The sequence below is a fragment of the Phyllostomus discolor genome, chromosome 1, assembly GCF_004126475.2.
Source record: "Phyllostomus discolor isolate MPI-MPIP mPhyDis1 chromosome 1, mPhyDis1.pri.v3, whole genome shotgun sequence".
In the NCBI taxonomy this organism is placed as follows: domain Eukaryota; kingdom Metazoa; phylum Chordata; class Mammalia; order Chiroptera; family Phyllostomidae; genus Phyllostomus; species Phyllostomus discolor.
In genome coordinates, this window is record NC_040903.2 from 64336179 (window position 1) to 64363998 (window position 27820).

At 36.4% G+C, this 27820-nt stretch overlaps 1 protein-coding gene across 1 annotated transcript in view; it reads left to right on the forward strand.

Annotated features, from left to right (window-relative positions):
* The window catches only part of ST8SIA6 (ST8 alpha-N-acetyl-neuraminide alpha-2,8-sialyltransferase 6), a 132076-nt gene that overhangs the window by 73414 nt on the left and 30842 nt on the right, over window positions 1–27820 (forward strand). Inside the window, exon 4 of the mRNA XM_028507732.2 lies at window positions 18641–18727. Coding sequence (XP_028363533.1) covers window positions 18641–18727 — 87 coding nt within the window. The remainder of the gene's footprint in view (window positions 1–18640; window positions 18728–27820) is intronic.

Sequence of the window (27820 nt, forward strand, 5' to 3'; positions counted from 1 at the left end):
TTACATCTTTACACACTAGAGTAGTTAAATTGGTATCTCCAGTGAAGAGAGACTTTGAGATCTTCTCAGGAACACAGTGCAAACCACCGCCCTGTAGCTTCCTGAACAATTGTTAAGGCAAGAAAGATGACTTGCATGCTGATAGTTTTTTGATAAGCTTCATGTTTTCATATTTTGGAACACAGCCTTTGCATAGGCCAGGTGTGGCTTAAACCATACACTAGTTGGTGAGTGTGTAGGCTTGATGACTTATTTCATGTAATATCATTTAAAAAGGCCTAGAACAATAGAATCTTCTGAAAGTAACATATTAAAGGGGGACCATAAAGATGCTAGTTAGGATGTATTGGCAGGGTGAAAGGCAAAGTGAGTTGAATACTTGCCCTAAATGCTCTTTGCTATTCATTATCTTGGAGAGTGAATTGCAGCTTGAAGAGAAAAAGTATAAGTTATGGCAGATAAAACTTCAAAAAAAACCCACCAAGTATGAGCATACCATTTGACAGCCTGCTAACAAAGCAGGTTTTTAAGTTTCAGCTTGTCTGTCAAGAAAAACAAGTTCAGTCATATACAAGATTTCCTTGACATAGAATAATGTACATATCATTCTTGTTTCTACTCAGCTTTAAATCTTTGTTACTTTCATTGCTTCTGAAAGTAATACCAATATTTTGTCTTCCCACCTCTGACCCTTTAACTTACCTTTTCTTGTGAGCTTTTAAGAGCTTCAAAATCTAACATGCCTTCCTTCCTTGGTACAGAGGTCAGAAAGAAAATGTTAACACAAAACTGTCATTCATACCAGCATGGTACATTCATAATATCTTGGGAAATTTCTCTCCGTAACCAAGGCAGTGGCTGTGTTTGCTGATATAAAATTTTAAGTAGAGGCAGGTGAACTAATAACAATGCTATGATAGATGTCCCTGAAACTATTTTTTGTACTTATAAAATAAAAATTATGCCAAATATACTTAAAGGTGGTTTAACCATCATTCTATACTTCAAAGAATGCATAAGAAATAAACAATCATACAATTTAAGAACCTGAAGTAATAAATTGCTCTAATTCATATATTTTTATGCTCTTAAAATGAGAATGTATGATTTTTATTTTCCCCAAAACTCCAATTTCCTCAGTTTAAACATAAAAAAATGAGATTATGACTCACAATCTCAATGTCAGGCAACTGGTTAGGGGGAGGGTAGGAAATAATTTTTTTGTGGTTGTTGATTTTGGAAGATAACCAGTATAATCCTAATCTGACTTTCTTTTTTTCCCCTTTATCATTTTTAAAAATTGTTGTCCAAGTATAGTCTCCATTTTCTCCCCATCACTCCTCCTCACCCCAGCCACCCCTGCCTCCCACCCTCGATCCTACCCCTGCTTTGGCTTTGTCCATGTGTCCTTTATACATGTTCCTTGATGAGCCTCCCTCCTTTTGCCCCCATTATCCCCTCCCACCTCCCCTCTGGTTACTGTCAGTTTGTTTTTTATTTCACTAATCTGACTTTCTTAATAATTGATAAGAGTTTCTTAGTATTATTTTTTACCATGCTGCAAGATTGAGATAGTGTATTATATTATCATAGCTTTGTCAGTGGAAATAAAACTTCATTTTCCCTCAGGAAAACTGAAACACTGAGTTTCCAGTTATACTAAATGTCAATTATGTATTCACTTCAGAAGCTTGCCCCATGCTTGCTCAAATAACTAGTCATTTGAAAGAAACCTTTAATGCAAAGAGAATAACAATAAAAATAATCACACACATTTAAAGTCATTAAGAAATCATTGGAATTATTTGCAATTAGAAGTGGCACAGAGAAAGCAAGCACATTTTACTGTTGTTCCATATTTTCAAATAGTGTAACAGGTAAATGTTAAAGGTGTACTTTAGTTACTATTTGTGGTAGCCAGACTCCTAAGACAGTGCTCGATGATCCTCTTCTGTTATTCACATGCTTTCCCTCTACCTCACTGAAGGGGACTGCCCTATGTATCCAATATATTCTTCCAGAAATAACAATGTGTGACTTTTAACACTAGATCATGAAACAATTTGATAATCTTCCATGCTGTCTATTATATTGCTAGCTCTGAGAGAAGCCAGTTACCACCATGAGGACATGAAGAGGTCCACATGGCAGGAACTGAGGGCTCTGGCCAGCAGCCAGCACCAGCTTGTCAGCCATGTGTGTGAATCTCCTTGGCAGGAGGTCCTTTGGTCCTGACCACTGTCTTGACTTTGCATCCTAATGAGAGCCGCTAAGCAAGAACCACCAGCTAAGCTGCTTGGGAATTCCTGACCTACAGAAACTCTGCAATAGTAAATGTTTATTGTTGGTTTAAGCCACTAAGTTTTGGAATACATCTATTACATGGCTATGGATAAGTAATTGTTCAATTCACAATTCTTTACATTATATTGTGATAGTAACAACTACCATTTGTGTGGGCCTACTATACATGAGATAATTTAAATGCGTCTATGGTCTTGCAATGGTTCTTCAGAGTAGGATTCATTATTCTCATTCCACAAGGGAAAGAAATGAGCCCAGAGAGTTTAAGTGTCCTGCCGAACATCAGACAGTTACAAATGGCAGTGCCAGGATTTGAACAAAATTCTGACTGTTCTCTTTTCACTTAGTGCTACCACTCTTAACGAGAGCAAAATTACGTGTCACAAATATAGGAAGAGAAGGCATTTGACTTTATAATGTGAAGCTACTTAAAAATGACCCATCTCCAGAAACACTACCCGCTTTGCTCACCTGTGTTACGTATTTCACTGAAGCTTCTGTAGTGTTAAGTGCTATGCCCAGGCAGCATTAGCTTGCACAGCAGTCACCCCAGTCACAGCTTAGGGATCTGTGTGGCTCCTCTTGGTAAGATCACAGCTGATGGCTAATGATTGTCATAGTTGAAAAGTAACATCGGAAACTTTTGGGCCTTCCTATGTGCTAATCATATATTAAGTTTCAATTTCAGAAACACACAGCAACTTCTAGGTGCCCAGCTCTGGGAGAGACACAGGGACAGTTGCTCTCTACCTAGAGGTGGGCATCAGGCTCACTGGGAGCTTTAGCAGAGCACATGGCTGAGAACAGCAGACAGACAACTCTTGTGTAAGGGACACAGTAATAAATCATTTCTACTTTTTAGCAGCTCACAAGGTATACAGAAAGTCAAATATTTACAACATGTTCACTTCTTGTCATTCTTCTTTGGAGATTCCTCTTCATCTCCCCCCACTTTTTGACACCAGGGTATCCCGGAACTCAGTTTTCAGGCCTAATTTAGCTTTTTTCTTTGTTCTTCATTCTCAGTCCTCAAGGACCTCATTGAGTCTTATGGATTTAAATACCACCTATGTGCTAATGATTGCTAAGTTTAGAGTTCCTGTTTAAAGCACTTTCTAGATTTGTATGTACCTTTGCCCAATAAACACCTATAAAGAATTTCAAACCTAACACATCTCCACAGCATCTCCTGGACCTCCCCTTAAACTGTAAGCTCCAATAATCTTCCCCACTTCAGTTAGTGGGGAGCCTATTCTTCCAGTGATCAAAGCTAAATGCTTGGAGTTACCCTTGATGCTTCTGTTTTTACCCATCCTAATATCGGTCATTAAATCTCACTGGCTACATTCAAATCATATCCAGAAGCCAATTGTTTCTTCCAAATTCTGCCACTTTCAACCTGGTCTAAGCCATCTTTATTTCATGCCTAAATCATGGCAAACATCTCTTAATTGATCTCCTGGCTTCTACCCCTGCGCTCTTAGAGACTATTCTCAACAAAATGTACACAGAGAACCTTTTTTAAATATGTCAGATCAGGTGACTTCTTTGTTTCAATGTCTTCCCATTTCACTCAAAATATAAGACAAAATTTTTACAGTAGCCTACAAGGTCCTTGTAGGCACTTCTCAAATATATCTGTAATGTATTTACTAATGACAAAATAAAGGAGCAAAGCTGTATTGAGCTAAGGAATTGACTACAGATGAAAAAGTAAGAGTCATAACAATGTGTAGTTTGGTTTATAACAATATATGTGATACTATGTAACAAAAATTCCACAAAAACAAAGAAAAGGGAATAGGGCTATATAAGAATAATATCTTGATATATCAGTACAATTAAACTTGTATAAATTGGAAGCTGATTCTGAAGAGTTAATATATGAGGTCTGCCCAGAAAAAGTCCAGCCATTGTTAATATAATGAGAAGGATTTTCACAATATCAATGTAAACTGGCAGCCAAGGAGAGTGGACTGGAATGCGCATGCATGAACAATGATGCCTTCACTGTACTAGTCAGTGGGGGCAGTAGATGCCATTCAGTGAACATATGTACTTTGTGGCCATTGCATTCAAAATGACTAAGCGAGTAGAGCAACAAATCTACATCAAATTTTGTGTTAAGCTTGAACATTCCTCCACAGGCACAAGCAGACTTTTTGGTGAAATATCAAATTACCCAGGTGACTCAGCCCCCTAAAGTTCAGATTTGGCACCTCGTGACTTCTGGCTTTTCCCAAAACTAAAATCACCTTTGAAAGGGAAGAGATTTCAGACCATCAGTGAGATTCAGGAAAATACAACAAGGCAGCTGATGGTGAATGGGAGAACTATGTGAGGTCCCAAGGTGCCTACTTTGAAGGGGACTGAGGAGTCATTGTCCTATGTACAATGTTTCTTGTATCTTGTATCTTCTTCAATAAATGTCTTGATTTTTCATATTACATGTCTGGATACTTCCTAAACAGACCTCATATATGGTAAATTCTAAAGCAAACCAGTAAAAATGTAGTTGAAAATTATTAAAGACATTAAAATGCTACATTAGAAAATATTCACATAAGGCAAAAGAATGATACCATGGAAGACTAGAAGAACAAAAAATACCTCCTACATGTAAAGGCAGAAAGTAAAATGTCACAGTAAATAACTATATAACAATAACATTAAATGTGAATGGATTAAATCATGTAATCAAAAGCCAGAGATTGTCAGACTGGATTAAAAACGTGATCCAACTCTATACTATTTATAGGAGATATACTTTTATTCAAAGATACAAACAGATTGAAAGTAAAAGTATGGGAAAAGGCATATCCTGAAAACTGCAACCACAAAAATGTTAATAGAACTAAGGAAAGCAATTTTATAATCATAAAAGTGTACAGGCTTTCTTTCTGAGATGATGAAAATGTTCCAAAATTGACTGTAGTGATGGTTGTATGACACACCTGTGCATACTCTAAAAATCATTGATTTGTATACTTTAAATGGGTAAATTGTATGGTATATGAGTTATACCTCAATAAAGCTGCTAAATACCTTAGTGGCCTAGAAATCACTCAGGATTTTACTTTAATACAGATTCTGATTTTGTAGGTCTGGGAGGGGCCTGAGACTGCACTGCTGACAGTCCTACTGTATGATGCGTGCACTGCTAGTTGGAGGGCCACACTCTGAACAGCGCAGCCTATCCCATCAGCTTTCTCATTACCTTTCTGACCTCATCTCCTGCCACCCTTATGAGTATGTTCATTAGTGACTAGTGGATGTTTCCAGCCTTCCTAATGATCTACTTTTTCCTCGGACATGCCCTGCCTGCCTCTGCCTCAGACCTTTGCACTTGTCATTCCCTTTGCCAGGAACACTGCCATCCCCACACCCCATATGTGCACAGTCTACTTGATCACCTTGTTCAAGGCTGTGCCCAACTACTAGCTCCACGTGAGGTCTTTGCTAACTAACACCCTACCTATTTCACGTACTTTCATTCCCTCTTTCCCTGCATTTTCTTCACCATACTAACTACATTGTAATTCCATCTGCTATTAACTTGCTTATCATTTGGTGTATTCGTTTGCTGGGGCTGCCATAACAAATTACTACAGACTAGATGGCTTAAACAACAGAAATTTATTTTTTCACAGTTCTGGAGGCTAAAAGTCTAATATCAAGGTGTTGGTGGGTTTGGTTTCTCTTAAGGTCTCTCTCTTTCACTTGTAAATGGCTATATTCTCACTGTGTCCTCACATGCCCTCTTCACGTGTGCCACACTCCTGGTGTCTTTCTGTACACACAGATTTCCTTTTCTTGTAAGAACATCATTCAGTTTGAATTAGGGCCACCTTAATGGCCTCATTTTAACTTAATCCCCTTTTCAAAGGCCCCATCTCCAAACAGAGCCACATTCTTAGGTGCTGGGTCCTCAGCACATGAACTTTGGAGAAGACAATGTAGCCCATCCATTTTGTTTATTGTCAGTCATTTCCTAATACATTACAAATTTTATGAGAGCATGTTTTTAGAAAATCTACTTTGTTCATTATTATATTATTGCTTACTAGTATAGTACCTTGCATATAGCAGATGCCCAATAAGTATTTATTGAGTGAGTACATGAAAACCAAAGGGTAAGTGCTGAAGAGATATGTAGTAGATTTGGATGGTGCAAAGGGCACAGAAGAGGGGGAGAACAACTCCGCTTATGGCAGCCAGAAGAATTTAAAAGGCAAAGAGTTATAGCCACTCGTATATGGCTTAGAAACCTTACCAGGTATACTGTCTACAGCTAGCTCCTTCACTACTGTAACTCACTCTAACTATAAAATATGACTCTTAAAGAAATAGAAAAACCCTAAATTTATTGGTTCTTTTGGAGTTTTTAATGTATGGGATCCCATGTTTGAAAATTGATAATATTAGATTACTGTTTGTATTTTCATCTCTGGATGATATCCTCTTATCTTTGGCGATTTCTTTCTGTAAGCTTGAACAGTGGGTAATCATTTTTTCATCTTCAGAAATCTTACAGTGATTGTGTTGGAGAGGAAATGTGAAAATCTTAAATAACACTTCCTTCTTTGTTTATTCATTCTTTCTATCCTGGTGATGGATTTCCATGTTGTTGATTCTTATGAAGGAAATACTTTTTTTCCCCGCTCTGAGGTACTATTTGGTTTTGGCATTATATAAAACTAGTCCAGTGAAGTAAGTTCAGTTACTCTGAATCATCCTGATAAGTATGAATCATGAATAGGTTTCCACTTGTGGAATATATTCCTTTTTAACCTTTCAGACCTGCTTGCTACCCTTTTGTTTTTATTGCATGCTGTAGGAGGCTGACTTTGGGGGCTACGGTATTTGGACTCATAACCTTTGGCTTCTGGTTGTAGTCAGCCTATAGGAACAGAAAAGGTTTCGGGTATTTAGACCCCCGAATGTGCCTCTGTGGGCTTGGTTTAGGGGTGACTACATCCTTTACAAAAGACCACCACTCCTGTCCGGCAGTCTTCTTCTACGCCTAGAGCACCAGCTTATTCGGGGCTGCCTATTGACTTGGGGTGGTGACAGCTTTCTTGCTCTGCCCCTGCTGCTAGCCCAGGTGCGCTGCAGCACCCTGTGCAGTCTTTCCTTCTCCACGCCCCGCTCCCATTCTCTTTCGGTCTAAGGTTAGTCTCTGCTTATAGGATTTCATAGCACGTGTCTCAAACATGTAATTAATATAAAAACCCCAAAGGCTAGTTGTGCAGGGCAGAAAAGTGTTCTTTAAAAAAAATCATTATCTGCCTTTTCAAATGTGGAAATTGAGAGATTACACTGGGGCTCTGAAGAAGAACATTGGTGTCATAGGTAGGAGTTAATTCCTGAAGCAGTTTTGGAACATTTGACTTGTTGAAGGAACACTAAAAGGTATGGAATGAATAAAAGTTTGAGATTCCTTTCTCCTCTGCCAATGGACAATAACCACGGGATTCTAATTAGAAGTTACCATCATGCAGAGTTGAGAACAATGTAAATTGAATCCTTCTGCTTTTAGTAGATGAAATGTCAGTATGTCAGCACTATTCATAGTTCAACTCTGTCTACCTGCTACACACTTCTCTTGGTTAGCTGTTAGACACTCATAAACCATTCCTTTAAAAAGTGTTGCTCAGTGGAAATGATTGGCTATATTGATTGAAAATCTTATAGGACTGTATTAATTTGAAGAATTTCATGTAGATCTGAGCTCTTGAAGGGGTTTGTAGAAACTAGCTACAAAAGATTGTTTGATCTATACAGAACATCACTTAGCAATCTGACTTAAGAATATTGGAGTAATCCTACACATTTCAGTAGACAGAAAAGGTTGGTTTCACCATGAAGAGATGTTATAGGAAACTAAATCACTATCCTGGTTGCTTAAATAGTATTAATGAATGAATATCCTCAAGATAACTCCTAGGCATCTAATGAGTACCCAGTACATATTTAATGATTATCTTAATTAAATATATATTACAGTTTTTAAAAAACCCCATTTATGTCTTAATTGAGATAAAACTAGCCACAGCATGTGAGTCTTCATCTCCTAAGAGAAGTTTCTAGAAAAATATTTTAAATTTTAATATAATATTTACTTAGTATCATTTAGTATATTATTTATAATTCATATCTCATTTTGATTATTATTATTAATGTTTTAAATACACATTATTTATTCTATTGGAAATAACTACTGAATTATTTAGTATGATGTATTGTATGTCTTAGGACCAGAAAATGTTTGTGATGGAAGTAATTTTCAGTTTCATTATGAAAATAGATGAGATGCAGCATGATATATTGGCAAGAGAGCCAGACTGTGAATCAAAAGACATGAATTAATTCTCAGCTTATCCACTTACAATACAATATTGAGAAGCTGTTTGTCATCTCAGAACTTCTAGTTTTTTTTATCCATAAAAACTGGGCTAATATCATAGGAATCGCTGCCCTTCAAGATTGTGGGGTGGGAGCTATACTTTATAACTGAAAATCACTTATAAATGTAAATTTGAAGGAAGTATGATATGATTTAGAGCATTTTACTTACCAAGAAACTTTTATAGAGACACATTTATCCTGCAAACGAGCTCACACTTGTAGCGTACATGTGACCTCTCCTTTTCAGATGGGTTTTCAACCCAGCCATATTCTTACCTTACAAATCACCACAGAAGTGTGGCAATCCCGATTTTCTAAAATAACTGGTTGATGACATATATATTTTTCAGTAGAAAAGAGCAAGCATATAGAAAAAACTTCCTTTTGTTATTTCTTCTTTAATCTCTCCTTTATTATATCAGAGGATAATGCTTTATTTCTAAACTGGACATTAAAAGATTCTTTGAACACAGCAACTTCAGGAAGTAAGTAGTTTGAATACTGTTTTCTGATTGCAATTTGGCCAGGAATAATTCTTCTTTTGTAATAGTTATGCTTGCTATAATCCATTGACTTGGATTTTAAATATCAGTGGCTGTAAAGTCACAAGCCCCTCTATGCAGCTAACCTACTAAAAAATTAGATACATTATGATTGACATCTTTCCATGTTAAGTAAAATTGGAGCCACCTACAAGTTATAGAAGGATATATATTGCTAAAACAAAAAGTTTTAAAGACTATCCATATTTTACAATACAGCTTTATTCTAGTTGGCACTGTATGGTGATTTGAATGTTCTAGACTGAGCTTGATATGAAGGCAAGAGTGATTTCAAAATGACATAAACTCTGCTTTTCAGAGAAGCCAAAGTTAAAGTATAAATACTGAAAAGCATTTGCTCAAAATCTTGGTGGAAAGAAAGACACCTTTAATTTCCTGAGACAGTAGTTGCTATTTGAAGCTAAAATGGCAGTTTTGTTTGACTGAAGCTTAGGGGCAGTCTTGGGCAATGTTGCTTGGTAAGGCAGGTGGCAGGCAAGTCTTACCCGGCCTCCCCCATAGGCCTCCATAAGGCTCAAACTGGGGCAAGAATGAAAATTTGTGAGTCAGGCCAACAGGTTGCCCAATTGTGGGGATGTGTAGAAGCAGCACCACCCTGGTTCATGTTTAACAAGTATCTTGGGGAGGCGGGATCCCTGACCTGTCACATTTGCTGATTCTTATAGTGTAAATACTTCTACCCTGGCCAATTTCAAGCTACCAGGTGTTTTACAACCTGCTCACAACACCTTGAAACTTTCACAGGCAGCTCTCACAAGCTTCTAGGAGCTAGCACAGTAATGAGACAGAAAGTATGGAGGGAGAGAAGAGAGGATCCCACACCCATCTTGTGCCAACAAAGAAGGCTGAGAGAAGAGGTTGCTGTCAAGTCCAAGAGTTGGTCAAAATGACATAGGGAATTATTATATTTTTTGCTTTTAAAAGTTGCAGAGGTTAGAGCTCTACTACCTAGCAATGTAACCCTTTTCCTCCATTTCCTGTGTGAAATCACCAGCAAATTCAACACTGATCACTATTGAGGGAATTCAAAGACGAAAATGGGGTAGTCAACACATGGGTTACTCATTAACCAAAGGGTAAAAGTTTCACAGGATACACACACACCAACGCCCCTTTTAGTTTATGCTAAGAAATTGGGAAAGCAGGAAAAAAAAGTTGGGTTTGTGGACAGGCTGAAGTGAGGAGTAGCTGCTGAGCTCTAATCTGAGTGTTCTCTGCCAATCCACTGAAGGAGGGAGGGCAAGTCTTTACTGTACCTGTGAATAGGAAGCATGAGTGGCAGTCAGCACTGGGGAAAGTTATTAGGTAGAAACTATAATCCATGGACTTAGTAAATGTTGCTTTGAATTTATTCAGTGTAGTTTATGACCTCATTATAATTTATATTTATTATATTTAAACATGTATTTCCTGTGTTAAGAACAATCAGCTGGAGATTGTGTTAGGCTAGAAATCCTTAGTCTTTGAGGGTCCTGGAGGGAAAGGAAAGCCAACATGTAAATACAAAATAAAATTCAATGTGAGAAAGACTATAATAGGAGTATTGGTCAGGGCACTGAGAGCATACAGGAAGTCACAGTTTATTAGCTATCCAGGGAACTCTTCATGAAAAAGGCAAAGGGATTAAGAAGGACATTGCCAATTATTAAGACAGTGATGGTATGTAAAGTACAGCATAGGGAATATAGTCACTAACATCATAAAAACTACATAAAGTGTCAGATGGGTACTAGACTTATCAGGGTGATCATTTTTTAAGGTATATAAATGTCTAATCACCGTGTTGTTCACCTAATATTAATATATTAGGCTGGCCAAAAAATTAATTTGTTTTTTTTCCATAAGATGGCTCTAGTAGTGCTTAGTTGCCTTTAACTTCATTCAAAACAATTTTGTTAGATTGTGTTGTGACAGTTGTTTTATCAGTGTGCCTTAAAAAATAACTTAGCAAAATTGGCGAATTCTTGTGCAGCCATTCCAATATTGAAGATGGGAGAAAATATGCAACATTTTCACAATATTATGCTTTATTATTTCAAGAAAAGTAAAAATACTATTGAAATGCAAAAAATGATTTATGCAGTATATGGAGAAGGTGCTGTAACTTATCAAATGTGTCAAAAGTGGTTTTGTCAAGTTTTGTGCTGGAGATTTCTCACTGGACAATGCTCCATGGTCTGGTAGACTAGTTGAAGTTGATAGCAATCAAATCAAGACATAGAGAACAATCAATGTTATACCACATGGGAGAGTGCTGACATACTGAAAATGTCCAAATTAAAGTTATTGGTGAAAATGAAAAATGTCTTTTATCTTATGGAGAAAGTAATGGACTTTTTAGCCAACCCAGTAATATTGCATGTCAACTGTAGTTATAAAATAAAATTTTTAAACAGTGTACTTACTTAAATATACTATAGATTCATGGTAAGTAGAATTTTGCATTTCACATATTTGATCCTTAATAATGGTTGATAGATATGGCCTATTATCTTAGTTATATCACCAGTGAAATTATAATTTTTAGCCCAATAATGAATATTTGAAAGTTCCTTGAGTTATAAATGATGTATAACAAGCTATAGCTTAAATGTACAATGTGAAGAGTCTTGGCATACGTATACACCAACCCCAATGGTATATATACTCCAATCAAATATGAACATACCCACCACCCAGCAAAGGTTTATCATGCGGTTTTCATCCATTCCTTCCTACCACTGCATGCCAGCTTTCATTTCCAGGTAACCCCTGATATACCTTCTGTCACTGTACACTAGTTTCCGTTTTCTGGAATGGAATCTATATTGAGTACTCTTTTTGGGGGGGCCTGGCTTTTTTCATCTAGCATAATTGTGAGATTGATCTATGTTTTTGTAGGTATCAATAATTCATTCATTTTTATCACCAAATAAAAGTAACAATATTTCATAGCATGCATATACAATTTGTTTATCCATTCACCTCTGAATGGACATTTAGATTATTTTCAGTTTGGGACTTTTACAAATAAAGCAGCTATGAACATCACTGTACAAGTGTTTGTGTGGACATAGGTTTCATTTCTTTTCAATAAATACATAGGAGTAGAATAGCTGGCTTACATGGTAGGTGTATGTTAAACTACCAAATGGTTTTTCAAAGTACATCCTCATCAGTAGTGTATGAGAGTTCCAGTTACTCCACTTCTTGCCAAACTCAGTATGGTCTGTCTTTTCAATTTTAGTTACCATATTTCACCATGTAAAACACGCTGTGGCATCTCATTGTGATTTAATTTACACTTCCCTAGTAACTAATGTTGTTGACCATCTTTTCATGTGCTGATTTGTCATCTTTCTTGTGCTGATTATCATCTTTAATGGAGTATATTCAAATCTTTTGCCCAATTTTTAATTGGGTTGTTTGTCCTATCCCTGAGTTTTTTTCCTAGTAATTTTTAGAAAACAGAGAGTTCTTTTTTTATTTTTATTTTATCATTTTTAATTGACTTTCTTGGAGTGACATTGGTTCACAAAACCATACAGGTTTCAAGTGCACAACTCAACAAAACATCATCTGCACACTGCACCGTGTGCCCATTGCCCAAAGCAAAGTCTCTTGAGTTCTTTTTACATACCCTGGATACCAGTTCTTTATCGGGTATGTGTTGTGTAAATATTTTTTTCTCATCTGTGACTTGTGTTTTCATTTTCTCTACAGTGATTTTTAGGAAAAAAGTAACCTTTTATTGTTGATGAAGTTCAATTTATAGATGTCTTATACTTTGTACATTTTGTGCATATATGTATAAAACTCAAGATCATTAAAATATTTTGTTTTTTTCTAGTTTTCTGATTTTAGTTCTTACATTTAGATTTTTTAAAAAATATATTTTATTGATTATGCTACTACAGCTTTCCCATTTTTTCTCTCCTTTATTTCCCTCCTCCCTTTACCTCACCTCCCACCATCATTCCCCCACCTTAGTTCATGTCATGGGTTGTACATATAAGTTCTCTGGATTCTCCATTTCCCATACTATTCTTAACCTCCCCCTGTCTATTTTGTACCTACCATTTATGCTTCTTATTCCCTTTACCTTTCCCCCATTTTCCCACATTCCCCTCCCTGCTGATAAACCTCCATGTGATTTCTATTTGTGTGAATCTGTCCCTGTTCTAGTTATTTGCTTAGTTTGTTTTTGCTTTTTTTGTTTCTTTTAGGTTCAGTTGTTGATAGTCGTGAGTTTGTTGTCATTTTACTATTTGTATTTTTATCTTCTTTTTCTTAGCTAAGTCCTTTTAACTTTTCAAATATAAGGGCTTGGTGATAATGAACTTGAACTTGACCTTATTTTGGAAGCACTTTATCTGCCCTTCCATTCTAAATGATAGCTTTGCTGGATAGGGTAATCTTGGATGTAGGTCCTTGCCTTTCGTGACTTCCAATACTTCTTTCCAGTCCCTTCTTGCCTACAAGGTTTCTTTTGAGAAATCCACTGAGAGCCCTATGGGAACTCCTTTATAGATAACTGTCTCCTTTTCTCTTGCTGTTTTTAAGATTCTCTCATTCTCTTTAATCCTGGGTAATGTAATTATGTGCTTTGATGTGTGCTTCCTTGGGTCCAACTTTATGGGGACTCTCTGAGCTTCCTGGACTTCCTAGAAGTCTATTTCCTTTGCCATATTAGGGAAGTTCTCTTTCATTATTTGTTCAAATAAGTTTTCATTTTCTTGTTCTTCCTCTTCTTCCCTATAATTCAGATGTTAGGATGTTTGAAGTTGTCCTGGAAGTTCCTAAGCCTCTCCTCATTTTTTTTTTGAATCCTTGTTTCTTCATTCTGTTCTGGTTGAATGTTTATTTCTTCCTTCTGGTCCAAACTGTTGTTTTGAGTCCTATTTTCGCTCTCTTCATGGTTGGTTCCCTGTACATTTTTCTTTATTTCACTTGTCATAGCTTTTACTTTTTCCTCTCTTTTGCTACCATACTTAACCATTTCTGTGAGCATCCTGATTACCAGTGTTTTGAACTATGCATCTGATGAGTTGGCTATATCTTCATCACTTGGTTGTATATTTTCTGGAGCTTTGATCTGTTCTTTCATTTGGGCCATAGTTTTTTTTGTCCCTGCATGCCTGTTACATAGTAATGGGTAGAGCCTTAGGTGTTTACCAGGGCGGGCAACCCACACAGCTATGTTGTGGCACTGTATGTGGGGGAGGGGTCCAAGAGGGAACAATGTCACTTGCTTAGCTCTCCCCCAGCTTTCAGCCATTTCCTCCACTACCCACAAGCAAACTGGGCCCTTCTGGTGCTGATTCTGGGTGGGTGGGTTTGTGTACATTCTAGGACCCTGTGCGTGTCTCCAATGAACTCTCCTGTAAGGCTGGGAGTTTCTCCTGCCACCTCAACACTCACAGGTGTTTTTAGGCTTTATTCCCCCATGCTGGAACCCTGGGTTGCGCAGTCTGTCTTGCTCCCCAGTTGTTCCTTCCAGTTTATCTGCGTGCATATGGGAGACTTCCTGGTCCTCCAGTCCTCACCTTGCCCACCCTGGACCTCCAGCCATATATATTTAGGTGTCCTTTAATTTCTCTTAGCAATTTTTGTGCTTTTAATTGTAGAGTACTATACATCTTTGATCAAATTTATTTCTAAGTATTTCATATCTTTGATGTTATTATAAATGGAATTGTTAAAAATTTTAATTCAGGTTTTTGTTGCTATTGTATTGAAATATAATTGATTTGGTATATTGATCTTATATCCTGAAAATATGCTAAATTATTAGTTCTAATAGCTTTTTTCATAGATTCCTCAGATTATCATGTCATTTCTGAATAAAAACAGTTCACACCTTCCTTTCTATTCTGGATGGCATTATTTCTTTTTCTCACCTTATTGCACTGGTCTAATATGTGAAATGCCAATATGTGAAATAGAGATGGTGAGAGTGGATATGCTTGCCTTGATCCTGATCTTAGGGAGAAAGAATTCAGTCTTTCTCTATTATGTATCATCCTAGCTAAAGGGTGTTTTCTAGATGTCTCTTATCACATTATATAAATTCACTTCTGTACTGAGTTTACTTAGAGTTTTTTTCATGGCTGAATGCTGAAATTATGCTTTTTCTCCTTTCATGTATTGAGATCATTATTTTTTAATTTTATTATACTGATTTTCATCAGTTGATTTTTAAACAAATGAACCTTTCATTCCTGAGATGCAACCCGCTTGGTCAGAATGCCTTATAGTTTTTATATATTTACTGTTATGTTGTTGAGGATTTTTGCATCTATGTTTATGAAAGATATTGGTATGCATTTTTAAAATTTATTTTAATGTATTTTTCTGTTTTGGTATCAGGGTAGCACTCTTTTTACTTAAAAAGTTGGAAGTATTTTCCTGCTTCACTTTTATAAGAGAGTTTGTGTAGAATTTGTATTAATATTCCTCAAATATTTGATAAAATTCTGTATTGAAGCCATCTGGACATGGTGTTTGCTTTGTTGGATAGATTTTAATTATAAATTTAATTTTATTAATAGCTATAAGACTGTTCCGGTTATCGATTTCTTCTTGAGTGAACTCTGTTAATTTTTGTTTTTCAAGGAATCCATCTGTAGCATCTAAGTTGTATTTTTTGGCACAAAGCTGTTGTTATATTGTAATGTCTGTAGAACTGTTAGTTCTGTCATTTCTCTCATTGGTCACATTTTGGTCATATGTATCTCTCTCTTTTACTTAGTCACTGTGGTGAGAAATTTATCAATTTCATTGATTTTTCAATGAATCGGCTTTCAATTTTATTTTTTATATTTTATCAATTTATGCTTTTACCTTTTTTCCATCAATAGTCCTTGTTCAGAAATCTACTTTGATATGAATATGGCCACTCCAGCTTTATTTTAACTAGTTCTAATGTAGTATGGCTTTCCCTATCATTTTACTTTTAACATTTAATTATATGAAATAGATTTCTTGTGTAGGATGTATAATTGGTTCCTGTTTTTGTAGAAATCCAATCTGATGTTCTCTGCCTTTTAATTGGTATGTTTAGACTATTCACATTTAATGTGATTTTTCATGTTGCTGGGTTTAAATCTGCCATTTTTGTTTTCTATTTACCTGCTCTTTGTCTCCTTTTCCTCTCTTTCTGCTTTTTTTTATTAAATAATTTTATATTTTATTTTAACACTTTTTAAAAAAACCTAGTTTGTTACTTTTAAACTAAACCTAGTTTGTTTTTATTGGTTGCTTTAGGTAAACATGATACATTTTGTTTTTATCACAGTTGTCTTTCAAATGACTTATGCCACATTTATCCTCCTACCCTCTGCCCCCTACTTCCAGCCTTGGCTCAATAGTTGTTATGCCTTTATTTCTACATATATTATAAACTGCCTGATATATTATTGCTATATTTACTTTAAACAATTAGCTGTTAAACAGACCTATAAAAATAAGAGTAAGTCTTTTGTATAAATTTACATATTCACTGTCCCCAGTGCTCTTCATTACTTCGTGCCAATCCAGTTTTCAGTCTTGCTTCATTTTTCTCCTGCTTGACAGACTTCTTTTAGCATTTCTTGTACTGAAGGTTTGCTGGTATGAAATTTTTCAGGCTCACATGTCTGAAAAAGCTCATATTTTACCTTCATTTTTTAAAAGGTTTGCTTAGTATAGAATTCTTGGTTGATAGTTTCCCCAAATCTTCTTGTATATTTTAACAATATTGTTTCACTGTGTTCTGAACTTGCACTGTGTCTCATAAGTAGTCTGCTATAATTTTTATCTTTGTTTCTGTGTACATAGTGTGACTTTTTCCTCTACCTACTTTTAAGATTTTCTCTATGTCACAAAATAAAGAAATTTCATTATGTGTGTTGGTGTATTTTTCCACTTTTTTAATGCTTTGGGTTTGTTGAGCTTCTTAGATATGTGGGTTTATAGATTTCATTAGATTTAGGAAGTTTTCCATCATTATATTTTCAGAAAAATTTTTTTTGTTTCTTTTTTTTTGCTAGGACCATAAATTCACATATATTAAGCCACTTGAGTTTTCTTACAGGTGAACAATTCTTTGTATATTTTTTATTCATCTCTAGGTGTCTACCACCTTGTGGAGACCAGAAGTGTTTGTTCCAGCTGGGAAGTATCAGATTTAGACAAAACTTTGGGGCTAGTATACATATCTTTGAAGTGCTTGGTGTCCTAAGACCAGTCTTAGAGCCGATGGGTGTGGGCTAAATTTGTTAAGGTTGGAAGCTTGTATGCAAGTAGAACTATTTAAAGTCTTTCCTATGGTAGCTGTTTGCTTTGCTTCTTCTTTACTATTTAGATAATTTTTTTTCAAGATTTTTTAGCTATCTCAATTGGGCCAATGGAAACTAAGGGAAATATGTTTTATTAACTTTGGCAGCAATGTGAAGAGAGAGAAACCTCAAAAGTAGGTAAATTTCAAGAGCAATGGATTTCCTTGGTTGACTACCTTCCCCACCTATCACACATACTTCCTTTCTGAGATAACTTTGGAGGGTCTGCATTTTTCTGGATGGGGAAGGGGATTGATTTTCCTGACAAGATTCTTTACTGTCCTTTTCCTTTCCCTCTCCCTCACCAACATATATTCTATCTCCTTGTTGAAGACCCTCACTCTCAAATATCTGACAACTAATGACTAAGATATTAATTGAAAGAAAAATTATGGGCTTTTTTATTACCCAAAAGGATATTTGCATTTTGAATGGTAACCCTTAGAGACTACAGGCTGTTCTGTGAATAAAAGAATTAATATTTAATGATGGAATTTTAAGTAGAAGGAAATTCATTGGGAACGGAGATCCTGCCAAACTGTACCACAGTGCCTATAGATTTTTATGCCAATATACAACTCTCTTAATTGAGCCCAACCTGGGTTTTTAATGTACTGTTCAGAATTAAAATTTAAGATAATTATTTTGGGGAAATTTTATCTATGTGTCACAAGGTAAATCTATCAACGTAAGACTCTGAAAAAGTGATAAACTATATACTTATGATAAACATCTATAAAAATATATTTGTCAGTGTGTTAAAGCTAAGATGAAATGGCCACAAGACATGAATGTGAGTTGGTATGCTCTCACAGTTTGTTTATAATACTAGCTGTGACTTATGTGCAAACTACACATTCCTAAATCAGCATAATTCTTTGTGAATTTTATGTTCCTAGAAGTTTTGAAGTGGATAGATATTTACGTATTTTTACTTTCCCTTATTATGGAAAATAGTTAGAGGATTAAAATGAGTATATTTGAAAATTGTCCTGTAGAATATGTGTATATTTGTTTAGCAGTCTGTGAGATCTTTATTTTCTAACCACATTAACATTTGACTCTTAGGTATTCAGAGGATGACTATCTTCAGATTGTCACAAACATACAGAGCTGTCCATGGAAACGACAAGTAGAAGAATATGAGAATTTTAGGTAAAAGTTTTCTTCATAAATAATATGAGATAAAAATGTACATTTGTTTTATAGGGAAAATAAGCAACATGTTGTTAAAATAAAAAGTAGGAGCAACCTAGTGACAATCAGGATGATTTCATTCTAAGACCCTTTCACGAGACACGTGGCACTCCATCCCCATCACTTATGTAGACATGTGTAATTTTGTTCCCGGAATTAATTATGAAGCTCCCAAGTTTAACAAGTTTTTGTTAATGCTTTGCATTATGTTTTAGAGAATATTGCTTTTTTTGTACCATTTGTATTTGGCACTTATTTATTTTGTAAATAAAATGTAATTAGCACTAGGAATGTTTGGAAAACATAGAAGGGAAAAATATCTATAATCTCATCACTTCAGAACAAAAACTCTGGTTTTTGTCTGCACATTCTTTCATAGTTTTTCTCATTACCTTTCTAATACCAGCCACATTCAGGAGTGTGAGTCGCTCCAGGTAATAACGAGTTGTCAACCTGACAAGACCAAGCTGTCAGTTATAACTGTCCCATGATTGAACGACTTGGAGCCCACCTAGGCAGAGATAAGCTATGCTACAGTACTATGCTGCGGAGTGTGCATGGGTACACATCTGGAACCCATTGCTCCAGCCCCCACTTGTATTGGGGTGCTGGGCCAGAGTCTCTGTGCTTGCCGGGTCTACCTTGCTTGGCTTTGTTTTCCTCACATTCTGATTCTTTGCTGTGCATCAACACAGGTTTTTGTCTTGTGCCAAGGTTTTTTATTCTGTTGCAATCCAAAAATATATTTTTATTTGTACTGGTTCGTATTTTCAAAGCTTACTTGAAGCATCATGTTTTAAAAATCCTACTAAGGCCACTTTGCTTTTCCTGAAGATTCTCTGAGAAGTATCTGCTGCTTGGCTTTTTTTTTTTTTTTTTACTGTGGGAAGACAGCTCTTCTTGTTTGTATGGTGCTGTGGCTCTGCCTGTTCCAAATCCAGTCAGTATACACACTGGACCAGCGGCCTTTGATTCTGCTGCCATTTTCGGAAGGATTTTGCTCAGCTCTCACCGGGCAAAAAAGAAACCTCCTGAATGGGTCAAAGCTAAAAGTGAATATCTTCCCTCCAATGGTAGACATGTGGATGTTGTGACTTCCTGTTGGATGCCCTTAAGCATCTTTCTTGTCACTTCAAGATGAAGGGAGGGAAAGGGGATTCTTGTTTAACTATTTTATTTCCAGGTTGTTTTATGCTACACTGTTATACAGAGTGGGGAAAAGTAGGTTTACAGTTGTTCATGTCTAAAATACTACAATAATTAATAAATAATAATACAAGAAAAAACTCTGTGTTTCATGTACTCACAACTGTAAACCTACTTTTGCCAGACCCTGTATTCTGAATGTGTCCCATCAAAAATCATAAGTCAAAAACTTAACACCTAATGTAATAGTATTTGGAAGTGAGTCTTTGGGAGGTGATTTAGGCTATTAGGGCAGATCCCTCATGAATGGGATTAATGATTTCATAACAGAGACCCCAAATCCTCTCTCCAATATTCCACCATGTAAAGACACAGCAAAAAGACAGATGTCTGTGAACCAGAAAGTGCGTATTCACCAGATACCAAATCTGCCAGCAACTTGATCTTTCACTTCCCAACCTCCAGAACTGTGAAAATACATTTCTGTTGTTTGTAAGCCACCTGGGCATAATGTTCTGTTATAGCAGGTCAAACAGACGAAGACATAGTCCTACTTGAGACTAGATTTGAGAGATCTTAGTGACAGGGAGTCCAGATAGAAAGTTACACAGGCAACTGTAACCTAAATGATTACAGGGCCAAAGAGTGGCAAAAGACCTGGTTCTGAGAGACCTTTCTACACGTGTAGAATAGGCCAAAAAGGAAGAGGAAGATAGTGAGGTTTTGAGCTATTGAGAATCAATTCAAGATAATTAGCTAGAAAGACTAGATGAGTGGTGACACCAATAATCAAAGTCAGGGGAAAGGATTTGCTACTTCCAGCTCTAAAGTTGATTCAGACCAAGCCTCTGAGAACAACACAAACAAAACAAAACATTCTCAATGCCTGCTTGAGGGCATTAGTGAGCCCTACCAAGGCAGGGAGAATTTACACAAGGTCCAGAAGAAGGAGAAACTGAAGGAGGTCAGCCCATCATCTGGAGTTGCGTTTCCTCTGTAGGTTTGCACATGCAATGTCTGGCTGAATCGAAAAAAGAGTTCCCTTTAAAGGCTTTTCCTTTCTCTCCTTATTTTTCTTTATCTTCAAAATAAAAATCAAGTCACTTCAAATCCAAAACTGCGTGGGTAAGAGCCACTGCTACAAATTATGATGGCTAGAAGCTGTGTAGATGATGGATGGTGTACAGACAGGATGGCCATTTTCCACTTGGTATCATCTCAGTATAAAAAGTGTATCAGTAACCATGATGGCCAACCACCCAGTGGCCTAGCTATCCCTTCAGGCCCTACTAAAGTAACACCTGGGACTATAATACTTACTGCTTATAGTTATTCAAGAGAAGGGTCATGATGATATTTATTCTTTTACTTGGATATTTATTTTATTGTAATGTATTTTTATGGGCCTGTTAGTAAACTAAATTATATAAACCCTCAAGAGAAGTCTGTGCAAGTAAATCTTAATAAACCACCCACTTCCCTAAATTTTCAGTAATACAGCTTGACAAATCTGGGGAGTTTATAGCTTATTTATAAAGCTGGTATTGTAGAAATGTCTCATTGTTATAGATGTGAAGTAACTAAATCACTTTCTATTTTATTTATGTTTAGCATTTTATACCAAATTGAAGAAAAGTGAAATGTAAGGCTTAAAAATCAGGGTAATGTTTATTTAGTAGGAATTACAAAAGATACATTAAATTCTGAAGAGTATGAGCAAGTGAATATTTCCTAAATCCATCTGCAGCCTGATTGCTCAAACTCTCAGCAGCAAACCTAAGGGCTATTTAAAAATTATGCAACTTCTGTGGTAACATGATGTAAAAATAAGAGAGCTTTTATGAATTATTTTTTTAAATAAATATGCCCCTTGCTAGCAGAAGGGATAAATTTTATTTATCAACAAAGATTTGTTTAAGGTTTGCCATGTAAAAGCATGGCAGACCCTTCAGCCTGGTTCAGGGCGGAGTGCAAGGTAAGAGCCCAGGGAATGTGTATTAAAGAATGGATGCATGAAAACAAACAAACAAGGAGAATGTAAGTGTTTATTTTATTGGCCTCAACGAAATTGTAGTCAGTTTGGAGAAACAAAAAATAAAACTATGAATATATATAGAATTTTGTGTCAAAATGAGTGATTTGTACAAATACCTCCATATATCAGGGCATGATCAGTGCCTATATCAGGATTATATCAGGAAATCATTTCTTGAAACGTTTTGTGGGAGGGGCAGGACCTGTGCTGTGCCTCTGAGGATGGGTAGAAAGGAAGGGAGAGAGATACAGGAGTGATGGGCCCAGAAATAAACTTGCATAAGTTTCAAGACCAGCTTCACTAAAGCAGTGAACTTATTCATACTAGATGGTGTTTGGGATAAAGGGGATACTTATAGGTCAATAGGGGTGCTCCCAGTGGTACACAGAGTTCTGATTATCAGAGTAAAGTCCACAGGTTTTCCAAACGTATGCAGAACCCGACAAAGATATTTCTAGCATGGGAATCACATCATGAATTTATTATTTTAGAGAACATACCAGTCAGCAAAACGTTATTCTAATTAGACTCTTAGAAAGAAATGAATAGGCTGATGGAAGGTGGAGCAGCCAAGGGCGGATTGTAGAAAGGTGACTGTAGAATGATTCTCTAAAACTTCAGTTGTAGATGCAAAATATCAAGGAAGAGATGCTTGACTCTCAGCTCCTTAGGGTCATGGTGTACTTTATTTATCTTTGTATCTCTAGTGCCCATCACATAGACGGTAATAGCTATAGTATACATGGCTGGGAATCGGCAGGACTTAATTATTAATTCCTAGTTTTCTAACTGAAAGAGAAGAAAAAGAAAGAACTGAAGACAAATGGAACTGTTGGGTCTGGTTGATTGGGATGATAGTGGTGCTAGTGACAAGCAGAAAGATTTCAAGCAGAAATTGTTTTTGAGAAGGTGAGCTCATTCTGGACAGGCTGTGTTTGAGCTGCCCTTGGCACAACCAGATGCAGAAGACATTTTCTTTGGGGTAAATATAAATGTTAAAAGAAAATGGGCTTTTTCTGAAAAAGAAAGGTGAGTGCTGTTTAGTTACTTTATGTAAGAAATATGGCCCTTTAAAAGCCTATCTGCTTAGCAATCGTTTTTCCCACTTAATAGTGTTTGTCCTCTTTTCATAGATTATTAAGCTTTTACTCATTCAACACTTAATTGTGCATCTGAGAACTTGTAGCTGGGGTTTGTGTCCCCAACTTTTCACAGTCTTTCCCCGGAAACAGCTGACGTCCACATCAGTGTGTCTGTGAATCTTAACTTTCATCAGATTCCCAAGGGGCCTAGGACTCCCAAAAGGACTAAAATATTTTTAAGAACTCATCGGAACCTGAGGGCTATTTATTTTGGGATTTTATTGCTTGTTTCACCTTCCCTGTAGGCACAGTTATCAGAAGCTTACGTGTGGCCCTCCCTCAGATTTATCCCTCCCTGACATCTGGACATTTGAAGTTTCAGTAATGAATTGGTGTTTCTGTGAGATCTTAGTTGAAAGTAATTAAAGAAGGATGCAAGTAAGAGTTGAAGTTGTCTGACCCCTTGGTTTTTCCTTGTCCTTTAATTTTCTCTGTATAGCTGTATAGAGTTAAGAATGTTGAAATGTCTGACTTCTGCTTTTAAAATCAAAATGGATTTTATTTCAGTGTTTTCCTTAAACACAAGCTGATACACATATAGTAATTTATGAAAAATCTACCTACATTCCAGTTTAAGCAATTCTTAATAGGGAGGTTGTATATTTAACTTCATAAAGTTATTTTCCAAATTATTTTCCAAAGTAAGTGTAACATTTTACATTGCAAGAAATAGTGTAAAAGAATTCTCATTGTCCCACATCCTCACCACCACTTAGTATTGTCAGACCTTTGAATTTTCACCTACTATTTCATGGTATTTTCAGTTTATATATCCTTGACAACTAATAACATTTAACATATTTATATGTGTTTATTGGCCATTTATATTTTTTGTGATATATCTGTTCAAGTAGTTAATCCATGTTTTATTAAGTTGCCTGTTTTTTATTATTGATTTGTAGGAGTTCTTTTTACTTTTTACCTCTTGACCCCCTTCAGTTAAAGAAATTATTGCTCTTCACATTCTCTTCCTCTCATTTTTAGAAACTGATGGATAATCATTTGCTTGAACTCAGATATCTGGGAATTACATAGAGATGCTTAAATTTAAATTAAATATGATATGAAACGTCCCTCACTCCTCTTCTTCACTACTATTTCACCTTGAAAGCTCCTTGTAAAGCTCTACAAACTTCTGGTAAGCAGGTTTTATCTAAGCAGATCTTTGAACTTCAATAATTAGTCTTAGATTCCCCAGGTAACTTGCACAGTAATTGATGCAATAGCTTTTGTGGATTGTTTTCTACCTTAAAAGAAATGTCTTTATTTGTGTAATTAATTACTGAAAACTAATAGACACATGAGCAGCAGGACTTACTTTCCATTTTACTTTCACCTTTCCCCAGAAATACTCACACCATTAACTTGTTTTTTATTTTCTTTTGGGCCCTCTAATAGTGATTGATTTCTTTAGATGCCCCCATGGTTCATAATTGTGAGTTTGACTACAAAATGATGGCATATTATCAGTCACATAATTATTGAAAACTTAGTGGCAGAACACCAAGCTAGTATGTAAATGCGCATGTGTATTTTAAGACTCATGCATTTCAAATGACTTGTAAGACAGGTACTCTGTGCCTGATGATTACTTTGTTACAGACAGCCATCACATCGCATCACAGCAGTTTTATTAAATCTTGAATTATCTCCTCAGGTTAGATTAGATTAAAATTTCTTGAAAGATATTCCTTTTTTTCCTGTTGGAAATATGTAGGAAAGGATGCGGTATTAGATTCACTTATATATCTAAAATAGAAGCCAAATTGTTACTTTCATTTTTATTTGAGGTCCTTGGAAAAAAATACAGTATAAACAAAATATTACATACTTTATCACATATGTTAATTTTTATTATATGACACTGACATTATTAAAATTGTGACATTTAATGAGTTAGCTGTGTGAAGGGATATACATTCTACAAATAAATATTTTTTGAGAAACTACAGAACCAAGCAACCAAACTTCATTTAACCAACAATTTTTTCGGATATATTTCTCCAAAAGCAATAGTCATGGTTTGATTTGGGTTAGCATTTTGTGTGATTATGCTTTTTTTCCCATTCAAACAACACTTACCGAACATGGTTATGTCTCAGGCATTTTATTTTATAGCTCAGATTTTGTGGAGAGGAGCAAAAATCATCTGTCTTAGGGGGTTCTTTTGATTTTTACAAGGCCATGTTTATATTTCTGAGCAGAGTTCCCCTCCTCCTCATGCCCTTTAAATGTTTGCTGCTTATGATTCATACAGGGTGACTATGATGATGGCTCAAAAATACATATTTTTCTTAAAATTTAAGAAGATGTGTGTACTTTATAATAGGTGTTTTGGGTCAGTTGTCAGATTAGAAAAGCTTCTTTTCCTCATTTCGTCTGCATCCTGACCATTTTTCACTGTTAATATCCTGTCATATCACCCATTTGTCATGCCACACAGCATGCCTGTGCATTTAGAAAAGCAACAAAAACCCCACCATGTCATTATGCCTGCCATAGCTAATAATGGAGACTGGCTCTTGCACATTTAGGGATTGGTTCCTCAGTTTTTGGAATATCAACTTTGCCATAAAAATGCATCCAATCCACATGGGATTTACTGATCTTCTAAATTTCATTTCAAAACTTATCTCCCAAGTTGTACTCAGTATTAGCTATATTGCTTTATGCTCCCAGGTCAGACAAGTCTCCTTGCAGACTGCCGTGCCTTTCAAACCCTCTGTTCCTTATTGCATTGCTGGCTTCGTCTTCACCGGCACCTTACACGGTCTGAGCACTGGTGCACAGGCTCAGCATTCAGAGCTCTCTCCAGTATTTGAGCATTGCCCCTTTGCTTCTAAATTTATGTCTCAGTCGCCCTCCTGTCTGTTGCTGTGGCATTGATGTTCTTTTGGATTTTATTTTGCCTTGGTTTAGTTATTACATTCTACTCAAATACATGGGCTGATCTTTTATAAACTTAAAAATATCGGTGCCCACATTGGCCAACAAAGGGAAAGCTCAGTCATGTGCTTACTGACTGAACTGGGTCTTTATTCATTCTCTCCCTTAGCCTGAAACTTGTTCTGATTCCATACTGAACTGTGAATCACATACCCTTCTGGAGTTTTCTATGGCTGCCAGCTTATGAAGCAGAACTTTGAGTGGGTTGAGATTTAATGAGGATGAGCCCTCAGCAAATTTGCAAAGTGTGTGAACATTCATTCATTTATTTTATATTTTAAATGTATTTCAACATGCAGGTGCCTGCTTTTCCCCCCAGCTTTCTCTTTTTGATTTTCTATAAATTGTTCCAGCTTCTTTGTCTCTCTTTCTTCTCAGTGCAATGCCTCCAGGGCCCAGGGATACCACATGACGTCAAGTTTCTATGTTCCCCAGGGTTTTCTCTCTCAACCTTTCTCAAAACTCCAGTTTCTTTTTGCCAGAGCTCTACTGACATGTGATGTATTGTACTAATTCATGTTAAGATGTGAATGATCAGCAGCTTTTCTGAATGTCATGTCTTCCATTCTCAGTGGATTCATTAAGGACAATCACCAAAGTCTGACTTCCAAATTCTGAATGTGTACACCATCCCACCTCCCTAATTTTGGGAGAGAGCCAGGAAGCTGGAGATAAAACTTTTCTATGTGATTAGTGTCATAAATTAACCTGAGCCAGGGATAACTATCCATGCCCCATCCTGCATTTCTCTATGATGTCAGCCCAGTACTCACACATGCAAGTAGCAGATCCCTTCTGGGTTGTTGGAATTTCTCTCAATGTTCTACATGGCTAGTCTAATCTCTTGGATGGCTGTATTTTAATTTAGTCACAGGCATGTTGCTGAGAAGATGTAGTGTCTATTTGAAGCCCTTAATTCTTCTGGTCTGTTAGGGCTGTCACAATGTTTTTGTGCCTTTGGAATCCCTGTAAATCACTGAAATTCTGAAATCATTGTATTCTTTTTTTTTAAAAAAGGTTTGTTTAATTCTTATTTGTGGAGGTGGGGTTGGGGAGGGAAGGAAGGAGGGGGAAGAGAGAGAGAGAGAGAGAGAGAGAGATGAGAGGGATACATCAGTTGGTTGCCTCCCTCATGCGTGCTGACTGGGGACGAACCCACGACCTAGGCATGTGCCCTGACCAGGAATCCATCAGCAACCTTTCAGTGTACAAAATGACACTCCAACCAACCAAGCCACACCAGCCAGGGCAGATCACTGTATTCTTAATAACTTTTCCTTTAGTTTGAAACATACATTCATCTGAGCCAATTGATTCTAAAATCTCATTGTTTTGTAACGCTGTCTGATTTTTTTCATTTCACTTCTTATATGACTCTTTCTCTTCCTCTACATAGCCAGACCCTGGAAAGAGTTGTCTATACTTATTCTGTCTTCCACCCACCTCTTTAACTACAACATTTCACCTATGGTCAGCAGTGAAACCACACTGCTAAGTCCAAAACACACTTTTCATTCCCATTTTGCTTGACCTCTCACCTCTTATCAGTATTTTGAATGTATAGACCATTCCCCATTGCTTGAAAGATTCTCCTTGGTTTCTGAGTCACTTCGTTTGACCTTTCAGCTCCTTTCTCCTCATGCCCATAGCAATCCATCCTCAAGTCCTGTGTGTATTATTGAAGTTTTTCTCTAGAATATGGGAATCTCTGCTGGCACATAGGTGGTGCCCTGTGGCTGACTGTAGTTGCTGGAATTTGCTTCATCATTACCTCTCCTTTGG